The sequence below is a fragment of the Leptosomus discolor genome, chromosome 1 (genome assembly GCF_034619465.1).
Source record: "Leptosomus discolor isolate bLepDis1 chromosome 1, bLepDis1.hap2, whole genome shotgun sequence".
NCBI lineage: Eukaryota > Metazoa > Chordata > Aves > Leptosomiformes > Leptosomidae > Leptosomus > Leptosomus discolor.
Window position 1 is genome coordinate 19,100,172 of NC_141391.1, and position 13,253 is coordinate 19,113,424.

The window sequence follows — 13,253 nt, forward strand, 5'->3', positions numbered from 1 at the left end:
ACCACTCTGCCTTGCTTCAGAGCACAGTAAGAGCTGCAGAGAGAAGCTCAGCTAATAGACTTACAAAAAATTGCAGGGGAGAGACCTTGTCTTTCTTTTGCTGGTTTTAGAAAAACCATTTGACAGGCAGCTTGTCAAAATGTACCTTACAAAGATGACACATATACAACAGCACACTCAAATCAGGGAGAGAGCTACGTTGCAAAATCCTCCGTGCAGCTGGAAGGTGCAGCTGCATGCTCCTCTTCGCTTTCCGCTGCCCCCCCATCCCAGCCCATTTGCCTTCTATAGCAGAGCCAGGGAGGTGGCCGGTCTGTGGGTGAATGAAGCTGGGGTGAACGGGACACGTACCGTTCAGCTGCTGGCACACAGCCAGGCGGCTTGGCTTCAGCACAAACTGGCACTGCAGCTCCTGGGGCAGCTGCTCCGTCAAGAAGGACCCCTGAAGCTGCCTGGGGCAGGCACAGTGCTTTGATCCATGGGGCATAGCGTCGCGAATGTGGCTCATTTTAATTCCGAAGGGATATTCATGTCCTGTTCAAAGAGAAATCATAATAATCTGTGTTGGATTGACTGGAGACTTGCAAAACTCCATCTGCCTTAGAGGAAAAGCAGATTTTGTGTGCTGGCCTGCAGCACTTTCTCTCTCAGTAATCTCAGAATTGATGCTTCTCTGCATATTTACACTGGCATAAATCATACACTGGCAGATACAGGGTTACTGTGTTTTCAGTCTCACTTAAAGAGACATAAGAGTAAAACCAGACCTATTACAGATGTATCACATAAAAGCCCACCAGAAAAAATACATGTGACTGTTTCTGAATTCAGTGTCTATTCTTCCTACTGCTTTACTTGTGACATCAAAAGTTTAGGTATGGTACTGGTTGCTCATATGGTTCAGGCAAGAAATGAGATTTTTGTTGAGCATGCAAAACCAAAAAATCCATTGTGAAAGTGACCTTCCCTCCCTCTCCATGCAACAGCCATGAACTCAGTCAAATGAGGCACAATTATGGTTCCTGTCTGAGACTGAAACAGGAAGGAAACGTTAATCACAGGGCTAATGCAAATGAGCTATGCTTGGCATCAACCAGCATCTTTGGGGACTACACAGAGGCAATTAATTTCCGGAGGAGCTTTCAAAAATGCCAGTAGAAAGATATTTTTTGGTCTTGTCTAAAGACCTGGCAGTTGAAATATATTAAACATGGATGCAATGTTTAGAGGCTTTAGTTAATTTGCACTTAGACTTCAACACTGATAGCGGAAGAAACGTTATTTGAGATAATAGCTAGTGTGAAGCCAAAGCACAGTCAAACTCTGCTTCTTATGCCTACCTACCACAAAAGCTGGTCTTATCTGATAAAATTTTGCATAAACATCAATAACAGCATCAGTTTAATACCAGATTGTCCTTTTCCAAAGATCGTAAACTGAATTTCCAGTGAGAGTCAGTCAACTAGAAAGGCTTTTCCCATTTCTGCATTCTCTGGTTCTATATTTAAAACCATGGCTGTGATTTTACCTGAAGAAGCTACACATAATAGTCAAAAAGACAAAGTGTGGTATGTTTCAAAGACAAAACATTTTGCACTGTCAATATGGTGCACAAGTTAGACATTTTATAAATATTAATGTTGTCTGACTCCAGCAAAGCATTTGTAGCTAAGGCTGCTTTAAGAAGGAATGTTAAGATTTACTAGGGTTAGATTTGCAGGAGGAAAAGAGAAAATCCACCCATTTTTCTTGTTCTAATCATCTGTGAACTCTTATATAGCACAAGTAATGCTGGGCTTCTACATGGAAAGTTTCTTAATAACAGGAAGGGATTTGTTCTCAGTGAATCATGGGCCAAAATCAAACCACTCCATCCAATCTTTTCTGAGCTTTGGGTTGATTCCTGAAGAGGAAACGTTTTGAAAAGTATTTTAGAAAGTGAACAAGCAATAATCTGCTCCTAATCAGAGGGGAGCTGTCAGCCAGTACGAGAAATACAGGATTGGAAAGGACCTCTTGAATCAGTTGACTTGAGTTGTAGAAGAAGAGAACATTTCTCAAAACTCTGCTGAGTTTTACTGAGGAGGGGAGTAAACAATGCTATGGAAGTACAGGAAGAAATATGGTAAAGCTGGACCAGCTCCAGGAAAGCAAGTGAGTGAGTGGAGAGGCTAACTCTGTAGAAAGACTGAGACTCATGCAGCAAAATTGGGGCAGAAATAAAAAGGATCAGCATCTGACTAGCTCCCCAAATAGGCAAACTTGCGTGACAGGGAAGTAAGAGACAAAATGGGAAAAACAAAACAAAACAAAAGAGGAAACTGCATTTCAATCTTCTCTGTATTTCTTGCTTCCTTCAGCACTAAAAACTGAGTGAATGTTGAAAAACAAAACCATGTCAAGAACTTACCAATAAGAGGGTAAGGAGCATCTTCTCTTCCTGAAATCACCCAGAGCTTGTAGTCTTTTTCAGAGCCCTTTAAAACCAAAATTAAGGATAAGTTTGTCAGCCATTAATTAAGAACAAGTTCGTGTTAGGTTTCTCATAATATGAGGACAATCTGCACCTTGCCAGTGGGATCAAAGGAACTTCCTTCACTTTTGCAGTGCCCAAATGTGCCACCAGCAAATCTTCTGAATTGTGCCTGTCATGTGCAATGCGGTTTATGTGACCAGGGTCCAGCTCTGAGCAGTGAGAGGAGCTGGAGCCTGTCATTTCTGAAGGAAAAGGGGTAGATTTGCCCCAGTTCTTTCACTGCTCCTGGAAGCAGAGGGATAGAGTTCACAGCCTGCCAGGACTCAGGATTGCTTTTGAGGCCAGACCAACAGGTTAGCCATGCCAGCCCCCCATGCCATGTGGCTGAGTCAGTCCCCAACCCATGTGCCTCCCCACTCCCAGAAGGCTGGAAATAAGGCAGACCCCAGCATGGAGGGAACCTCTGGCCCTGGGTGCTGGTCCTGTCCCCCAGCACCTCTGTGCCCCACTTCTCCCTACCAGCACTGAGCAGCACCCAGCCCCCCAAGGAGAGACAGGTCTGATCGTCTGGAGAGATTACAGATAAGCAGCACAAAGCAGAGACCTGCTGCAGAGCATTTAGTGGACAGCGGTGACCCTTCAGCTCTGTCCTGAGTACCAGGGTAATCCCATCCTCCGGGACATGCTCTGGCACACAGGAACCCCCAGCCTCACACCTGAGACCTCTGCTCCACCATCCCCCCAGCTTCTCTATGTCCCCTGCAAGCAGAAGGAGCTCAGGCTCGCCAGTCAACAGCACCCCGTGGCCTGCACTGGAGAGCAGGACAGGAGCACCTTCGCCTGAGACCTGTGCCTGTGCTGACGATTCCAAGGCAAGGATGGCACCCAAGTGGCTCCTGGCACTTCAACGCTGCACCAAGATCTCCTTGTAGAGCTGTTGTGGGCCCTTTTGTGCAGCCCTTTTGTGTGGAAGGGCTTGGGAGTGCTGGATGGTGCTTTAAGACTGCTAAGCCCTCTTTTAAAATTTACAGTGAAAAGGATAAATTTACATCAAAGGAGAAAATTTCCAGAGGACTGGAGAATGTGAATATCTTTGGGAAAAGATGTGTAAAACTGCTGATTTGAAAGCAAATTCTAAATATCACCTTTAGCATAAATATACAAGTCAATGTTGCAGTTTAACTGAAGAAGGAGAATAGTACATTATTTCAGGTATGACAATGAGACAATAGCAATAAAAAGAATGACATTGAATATAAACCACACTCAGGACAAAAGGTAATAGCAAGTAGATAAATACACTGTATGAAGAGTGATCTATTACACCTTAAATCCCTTTTCAGTGACACTGCTAAATCAAGATAATTAAAATCTGAAAGCTTTCTGGCTACAAAAGGTGATAAATACCTCATGATAGTATTTATTTAGTTCTAAAATTAAATCCTACCTCCTTTTAAACAGATTTGCCTACTATCCTGCCTTGTCTGGACATTCACTCAGTGTCCCCAAAGCTCTCGAGACTCGAGACTCATTCTACTTGCCGCACGCAGCCAGTGTAATGCTAATACACCCCATAAAGCCTTTGCAGTTTGCTCTCTGACTGACAGAGCTTTCTGGCCCATATTAGCACTGCTGTTAAGTTAGCTAGCAGGGGGCAGAAGGAAAATAAATAGGCTTTGGAGACACCTCTCATGCCTCAGGGCAAGCAGCCAGGAGCAAATAAATACAGCTGAGGAGCACAAGAAAGGGTATTTACTTTTCCTTTTAAATATATATATGGAAGGGTTCGTTGCTGTGAAGGGGAAGCAGGGGAAGGGGAAGAGCTAGGAAGTGCAGTTTCAGGAGGCAGACTGCTCATCTCTCAATTGCAAACGTCCTCAATGGGCTTTATGAGGTCATTTGTCAGTATAAATGAGACTGTCCCAGAAAAATCAGCGAGTGTACTTAACGGAGCTGGGAAACCCAAGGCCCTTCTTTCTGCCCCTCTTGATAATTTGGAGCAGATGATCAATGCCATTTTGCACGAACTAGTTGTCATTTTACCAGAGAAACCACAGAGGGAAAAACCCTGATGTGTTAAACCAGAGTGAACTCAGCCAAAGTAATAGCCCCATTAATCACACAACATGTGAAATCTAGTTTTTATAATTGCCATTGAAAAGTCGTAGAGCTCCTCTCAAGTGGTTCTCTCTGGACATAAATAAAAAACCTCGAGACAGAATATAAGGAAAAGCTTCCTCACAGTCAGAACAATCCTACAGGCTACAATAAAGAACAGAACAATACACAGGCTACAGCTTAATTTATTTAGCTGGTTTGATTTTATTGCTAATCTTATGATATGGCTCTAATGAAAAAGGCTTTATGCTATGAAGATGCAGTGAAAAAATGTAGTATATTACTTGCACAAATAATTCTGTAAGCAAAATTTTATATCTCTCAGATGGCTTTCATTCTTTCTCTACTCGAAATAAAAATGTGGAGGAAAGGGTTGATTGTGATACATACAAAAGAACACAAAGCTGAAACCCATCCAGCTCCTCCTCCTGATCATCTCTAACAAAATATTCTCTTCCAATACTATCATTTCCCTGTTTTTTCTATACACAAAATGTGGAAGTGCAAATGACAACCATAAAATGGGTTAAAATGAAGCACATCATAATAAAGACTTGCAGTTGTAATATAGCATAGTCTCTTGATTTTTGGTGCAGACTAGGGGAGACAATCTGAAATTAAAATGCTAATTTTAACTCGCATTTTATCCTTTCTATCTTGCAGACCCTCCACCAACTCCAGAGCTACCTTAATTGGACAGACTGCTGGATCCTGATCCCAGGCCAGAGCCCCAGCCCTGGTGTAAATGGGATGTCTGAGCCACATCAACATGGCCAGACAGAAATTGCTGTGCCTGAGAAATACCAAGTTAGCCAAATAGGCCCCTGGATGCATTAAAAGCCTATATCAATTCGGGATGATGCATCTAGGGAAGGCAAATTCTGAAGTTACTCCAACTTTTGCTGCGGGTCTCCAGAAGCCCCAGGGAAACACAAGAGTGGCATTTTGGTCATATTTCATTCTTTACACTCAGGGCTGCGGTAAGGAAAGACTTGTCAGATTCCATGTCATGAGATCGACATATATATCAGGAGAAGGACATTTAAGAAAATCTTGTAATCCAAACAGCAGACTGACAGACCAGTTAAAAAGCTGTCATCCAGGAGCTTCTATGACCATTGTTGTTGGCCAGAATCATTGTGAAACAATGACAGAAACAGAGTAAGGGAGACAGAATTCTTGTCCCTGGCACTGATTTGTTACTGCAACTGAGGCACTACCTTGTTTGGTTTAGAGCAAAGGGAGCCAGTTGAGGCAGTACTTGCTATACTAGGAACTGCTGCATCTACTGGGTGCACTATCCTGCATTATCACCTCATAACTGATGAGTTATGGTCTAGACAAGTGGTCCCTGTGCTGGGTGGGGAACTGGCTGACAGGCTGCACACAGAGGGGGGTGGCAAATAGCTCTTTTTCAAACTCACAACCTGTCACAAGTGGGGTCCCCCAGGGATTGATATTGGGCCCAATGCTGTTTAATATCTTCATACATGATCTGGATGATGAGATCAAGTGTACCCTGATGAAGTTTGCTGATGATACCAAACTGAGGGGGGAAGCAGACACTCTGGAAGGGAGAGCCACTCTGCAGAAAGACCCGGATAGGCTGGAAGAGTGGGCTAACAAGAACCTTATGAAGTTCAACAAGGACAAGTGCAAGGTCTTGCACCTGGGAAAACATAATCCAGGAGTACAGCATAGGCTGGGATCTACGTGGCTGGAGATAAATTCTGTTGAAAGGGACCTGGGGGTCCTCGTGGACAACAAGCTCAGTATGAGTGAACAGTGTGCTGCTGCGGCAAAGAAAGCCAACAGGATGCTGGGTTGCATCAACAAGGGCATCACCAGCAGAACTAAAGAGGTCATCATCCCACTCTACTCAGCGCTTATCAGGCCACACCTGGAATTCAGTTTTGGTCCCCACTATATAAAAAAGATGTGAACAGGCTGGAGAGGGTCCAGAGAGGGTCCACAAAGCTGATCAAAGGACTGGGAAGCATGTCACATGAGGCAAGGCTGAGAGAAATCAGTTTGTTCAGCCTTGAGTAGGGAAGACCTTATCACCATGTTCCAGTATTTAAAGGGTGGCGACAAAGAAATGGTAATGGGTACAAGTTATTCTGGGGAGACTCCAACTGGACAAAAGAGAAAAATTTTTCACAATGAGAACAATCAGCCATTGGAATAATCTCCCCAGGGGAGTGGTGGATTCCCCAACATTGGACAGTTTCAAGATTCAATTCCACTGAACAGGGTGCTGGGTCACCTTGTCTAGATTGTGCTTGTGCCAGGAAAGGTTGGACCAGATGATCCTTGAGGTCCCTTCCAACCTGGTATTCTATGATTCTATGAAGTCCTGTAAAAGCCTTTTCCCAAAACAGTTTCAGGACATTGATTAAATTGGGTGCATTCAGATTCTGTGCAATCACTCTGTCACATTTGTATCTCACGTAACACTAAAGGTCCGTGGATATTTAGAGTGTCTGATTTGGACACTTGAGAGCAGTGCTTGTAATCTGGGGACACAGCTGATCACGCATGTTTGCACATTTTGAAACCAACTAACAAGTAGGTCAGTAGGTTTCCTGTTCACACTGAAGCATGCAAAAGGAGCTGTAACAAACTCTCACTTCTTGTGCCAAGATATCTCCTCTTAGGCATCAACAAAACAGGTTTAAAGTAACTTCAAACATGACAGATCCCTTACAGGGATGAGAGACTTAATCAAAACTTTTAAGGCGCTTGATGACCTCTGGAGGTCTATATGTTAACGAGGCACTTTTTTGCTTCATTTCAACACTGAATTGCTATAATAAAGGATTTAATTAATGTTCATATCCTAAAACTTGGAAAAAGTGCAAGAGAAGATTTGATTATTAGAAGTGACTACAAAAAGACTCATTAAAACTAGTGCAAGGACTTACATTAATTCCCAACTGCTGCAGGGCCATCAGAATTACATCATTTGCTGTATCAACATTGGTTACACTTAGGGTTTTTGACTGTGAACAGAAAAAAGGAGAAGAGGAAAGTGGCATTAAAAATTCGGATTCGCAAAGAGTATCTGAAGTGCAATAGCTCTGCATAATTCATTGTTGGAAAAATTAAGAACATCCTGTTAAAATTTCACTTGATAAATAAGCTATACTACATAAAGATACAGCTGTCTGAGACTGAGGTTTGACTCCTCTGCTTTGTCACACACTTTCTGTATTTGCTCCCTGCTTCCCCAATAGCTCCATCAGAAGGCAAAGTGCCATGATTACTGGGGACAAGACCTCCACATTAAAATATGCAAAAAGACACAGCCACTAACTGCACTTCAGACACTGCATAAGGGAAATGTAATAGTTTGATTAATTTAAAAGCATGCAAGTTTCCTTTGAAAAAATGAAGTATTTCAGTGAGTGCTTTCAGTGAAATAAGAGGTTCTCATATCAATTGTTAATCATTTCTGTCCTTTTCTACTGAAGATCTCCCTAGTAAGAAAATACTGTACACAGGCTGTTCATCTCTCTATCCTTTGCCACCTTCTATATAGATTTCTCAAAGCTAGAGCTGGCTTAGTACCAGAAGCACTTCTTCTTGGTAATCTTTCATCCAGTTAAAATGCTACCTCTCCAGCATCCTCCAGAATCTGCTGATCAGCAGTATGGAAAAGCATTGATCAGCAGAAACACTGCTTTCTAAATAGCTACAGCAACCAGCATGAAGTGCCAAGCTTTGTGTTGGAGGAAGTGCCACCTTCCACAAGGCAGTCCTTCCAGAGTAAGATTTCAGCACCCGCTGCCTGGCACCAGTATTACTCCCATGCAGCTGGGCAATGCTCTTTATCTCGGCACCACGGGTTGCTCTTATGCAGGGCAGTGCATTTCAAACACACCAGGAGTAATGACTCCATCCTCAGCCCCACCGGGATGTGGCAGCACTGCTGCCATCACCTTGCAGAGGCAAAAACAACTGGGCAGAGTGTGACCAGAGTGGCTCTTGCTTGCACCATCACACCCTCGCTGGCCTCACTTCCAAGCCAGCAGGCAGCTCCCACACATCAAGCACAAGTTACTAAGCCCTCTTTAGAGGCATGCTAGTTTGGCTCCACTAACGTGACTACACAGCTTTTGCATTGCAGCTGGTTCATGGCCAGCCTAAAGCCCTGGCAGAACAAACACATGCCTGCTGCAACAAACCGTCCAGGCGTATCCAATGGCCCAAAGAAGGGAAGGTGGCAGAGCCGGGATGTAAATGTCCACTGCCAGTGCCAAGAAAGTGTGCTCTACCCTGTGCAGCATATCTGTTTTATACTGGCCATAGGATATTCAGGTGAAACAACCCCCTGATATTTTGCATTTAGAAAAGATCTGAGCTGTACATTTGTATGAGTCCCTGACGGTAACAAGCTGCCATGGCAATCAAAGGAAAGTAGTGAGAATACTGTATATCTTGCTTCAGGACATAACTGAATGCTCATACCATAAAAAATTTAACATTTGCCCGCAGCAATGACATCTGGCTCTCAGGAGTAGGTCAGCACATTTGCATAAGTTTTGCTCTTAGCTAGAATATAACGAAATGGTTTGTGCCTTGTGCTCAGCCTTCCCTACCCTCCAAAAATGAAATAATTCTTGGGCAACTCCAGCTGCTGCAGCACAGGGACCACAGTGCCATAAGAACAATTTGCATCACAAAGTTTCCATCTGCTCCTCCTCTGTTTTATTACTGATAATAGCTAGACTACAGTGTGTAATTTCTAGGACTGTCAGGATCAGGAAACTATATTTGGCACGTAAGCTAATTATAGCTAAGGAGAAATGACATTTAAAAAAAAAACCCAACAAACCCTGGCATGAGAGTGCAACACCCGAGCACATGTATGATTTGTAGACATTTACACCTGAGCACACCTTGATCTGCAGTCCTGCATTTGAACTATCACAATTATTGTTTATTAACTTTTGTCTAACCAACCTGGCAATTCTAACTATTATCATTTACTTTAATAACTATTTTCTGAAAAAAAAAAGGCAGACTCCTTTATGCTTACGTCTATGAAAACAAAGAATTCTAAGTGGAGATTCACTGTTGGGCAAAGACCTTCAAAGACCTTCTGTGAAAATTTCTCATTTCCTTGCAGATGCTCTGAGCATGAAATGCAGATCTTACAGTTAGAAAGAAAAGACAAATATATACAAAGCAGAGGAAGGAAGGATGGATTATCACTGAATGCTAGGGTATCCCTAGGGAACTGGCTGCATACAAAAACTTAGTTTAAAATGGTTAAAAATTACTTAGTAAGAAAAGGTGCAAATCACCTTGTGGATGATCTTTCTTTACCAATTTACCTTGTTCCTATAAATTTACCAGCATCAGATGATGAAAAACATGCTTAAGGCAATTTCAGGGTGTTCATACACACAGCTTTACTGACTTAGGATTGTTATAACCAATAAAACACATTGCAACTTCACAGAATTGTATGAGGGCAGCTGTGGGTTTAGATCAGTTTAACAAGCAAAAAAGGGTACATTGTACTGGCATTTCTGAAGATGCTTATGCATAAGTTCCGCTAGAGGTGTTTCTTGGGACTTCACACTGTACAGTCTTTAGTTTGTGTGCCAGAACCAGTATTCCTTTCCAAGCACTCTGTCTTTAAAATGGAACTCATGTATTAAACACAGGAAACAAACATTTCAGGGCTGCATATTCCAAGTCTTTTAAAGGGGCTGGATCCTTAAAGGAGGTTGCAAACCAAAGGAACCCTCCCAATATCCAAAGGATTTACAGGTGACTGGCAGTCATAGGTGATGTGGATTTAGACCTCTGTATAGCTTAAGAGCACTTACATATGCACAAGTTCCCACATCCTTTGCAATTATCTTCAGAGGAATGCTTTTAGGATAGTCTTTTTCCTTCTCTTCTCTTATTCGACTGACAAAACAAGTACAAAACAAGTACATTTTTAATACTGTAAACATAAATAGCAAGGCGGAGATTTAAACAGCAATCAAGTAACTGGATAAGCAGCAGATTGTTTGCAGATGTACTGCAGTAGAAAGACCTCTGAGGACAAGAAAGCATCTAGGAGTATCTGGAAGGGGTGCTGACCGTGGCCCCCATTAATGCCCTTTGTATTAAAGTTCATTGTAGAAATCAGAGTAAGGAGCAGAGAAACTGGATTTAAAAAATCAAGTTAAAACTACCCATGACGCCTCAGTCTGCACTACAGGCTCCTACTGGAACCAGTTACATCCTGTTGCACAGACCAGTTCAAAGGAGAAGAGTGAATTAGAAATCATCCACAGCAAGGATGATTTAACTCCAGGAACTCTGAAGAATCAGATAAAGACAGAAACCTCAAGAAGCACAACTAGGTGACCAGTAAACAAAACCACCACTAGCAGTTTTCTGTCCAAACAGTGGCTGAAATAAGACAGTTCTATTTACAGAAACCCTCCCACCATTCCCTCCAGCTTGGGGTACATTTCGTAAGACCAAAATACAGCCAGCCATGAGCAACAGGTCGGTTAGAGCAGAAGTTCCTGAACTGGGTTTCCTTAGATGCCATCACCATGGAAAGAGCCCCAGGCTCAACTAGAGCGACGGTGGCACAGGCTCCTACAACTGTGTAGGGAAGGGACCATGTGTGACAGGAATCCCTCCAGTTTTGCGCTGAGCCATCTGCAGGCACAGGGAAGCGTTTCCCTCCTTGCGTAGTGATCGTTACATGAACATCACACACCATCTTTGGCAGGGAGAAGACACAAGACTTTTTTTTTTTTAATACCACTTTGAAAGCTTATCTATGATGATGGCATAGGTGCCACAGCTTGGGACTCACTGGTCTAGATGACTGGGGCTCTTTTCAGTGTCTTCAAAGACTGTATAATAAAGTACCTTTGCAAAAATGACAGCCACGTTTCCTTTTGTTCTGCAGACCTGCAAGAATTATAGAAAAACAGGGACAAATCAGCCATCATTCTAATACCAAAACAGCACTTGTACAAACCACAGTGGAATGGACTGCTTCTTGGTTGCAATTTCCATAAATAATCACAAAAACTAAAAGGTTTTTCCAGATTTGAATGGAAAAATCTACTTTCCTTTAAAATCAACTGAAAAGCCTGCCACATAGATCAAAAGCCTCAGTTTTTATCACAGAAGCTAAAGCTTTACCAGTGAATTCAGTAGGAAATGGGTTGAGTTCTTAAACTAATGTCCAAATAGAAGAGGAGGGCATTTTAAAATAAAAGCTTAATTCAAAAGTTTAAAGGTATTTCCTCGGGTATGTAGACTTCTTTCCACTTTCACTATTCTAATTCTCTTCTTATTTACTACTTGGTTTATCACCACATCACAAAATACACATAAGCCAAATGAAAAAATGGTCCCATTATACTTTGTAGGGTTTAACTTTGGCCATTTTAAAGCTTACCTCATTTATCTTTATCTCACGTATACACTTTCAAAGATACAAAACTGTACAGTTGAATGTAACTAATAATAGGATAGTGCAAAGAATCTAACCTAATTTTGCTTCAACTTTCTTGATTTAAATCCTGCCCCAGCTGGAGTAACTGCTATTCCCACCGCTGCTTCTGCAAGTCAAGTTCTTCAAATTTTCAGAGCAGGCTTTTAGGGAACTACAAACCCACTGAACAATGCTATGAGGGGAATGCACTTTACAAACATTAAAAATGTGATTCTGCTTTGGTTGCTTCAGTTTTGTCAGATATGCATCTACGGACTCATGCATGGTGTTCTAGATTTTTTTTTCTGTGTACCTTCTAGAAATAAAAGAATTTAACTTCTATAAAATTGATGACTCTGTTTTGATTGAACCTATTGCTTTCCTATCGAACTACTTTCTGATACCTAAAAAGGATCATGTACTGTGTCTAGAGCAAACCTCATGTTTATTGGCAAGACTTCAACTGAAAATCAATAGAAAATTTCATCTTTGTTTGAGGACTATTAAGTAAAAAACCCATAAACAGCACAACCAGCTCAATAGAGAGCAGTTTGTGCAGAGCATTGTCTTTGAATACGGCCAATGCGACATACAAATTAAGCTGCATGCGTCAGCTTTTGCTCTCTGTTGGTAAAGAGGAAAATGCATTTTCCAAGACCCAGCCAAATTACTGTGGCTAAGCAGCTGGGATTTCAGGGGGATGGAGCCCTCCCTTATCCAAAGTGACGACAGAGCCCTCCTGCTGAGACTAAAATTAGCCTAATCACCGAAATTACCTCTACAGCCCTTACGTGTCCTACAGTCAATGCTGCAAAGACAGACCAAAAATCTTTCTCTCTACTAAAATTCAGAGATTCTGCTTTAAGAGGAATTTTGACACTTTCTCTGGCACAATTAAATTAAAAACAGAAGTAGGACAAGGTCAGTATTTCACTGTATGTTTCCTGCTACTTCCAGTACAAGCTCTTCTGTTTAAAAGTGTCCTACGAGAGTCTCTTTGATCCTTTCATTAGCTCAGCTGTTTGCTATTTGTAGTTTATCTTATTAATTAGCCAAGGTGTTTGTCAAGTTATACCAAAAAAAAAGAGATTTTCCACTGAGCAAGTTTGCAGCACAGACAGTGCTTTGCCAATCACATACTTTCTCAAATTTGTAAGTGATAAGCAAGTATCACTGCCACATTTGCAGAGAGGC

General features: G+C 42.1%; 1 protein-coding gene across 2 annotated transcripts in view; it reads right to left on the minus strand.

Annotated features, from left to right (window-relative positions):
• Positions 1-13,253, minus strand: part of ARHGAP20 (Rho GTPase activating protein 20) — a 62,539-nt gene that overhangs the window by 13,804 nt on the left and 35,482 nt on the right. For both annotated transcript variants that reach the window (XM_086481797.1, XM_086481796.1), the window contains exons 5-9: positions 11,486-11,527; positions 10,435-10,519; positions 7,519-7,596; positions 2,411-2,477; positions 352-534 (exon numbers count right to left, since the gene is read on the minus strand). In XM_086481797.1, the coding sequence (XP_086337923.1) occupies positions 352-534; positions 2,411-2,477; positions 7,519-7,596; positions 10,435-10,519; positions 11,486-11,527 (455 nt within the window). The remainder of the gene's footprint in view (positions 1-351; positions 535-2,410; positions 2,478-7,518; positions 7,597-10,434; positions 10,520-11,485; positions 11,528-13,253) is intronic.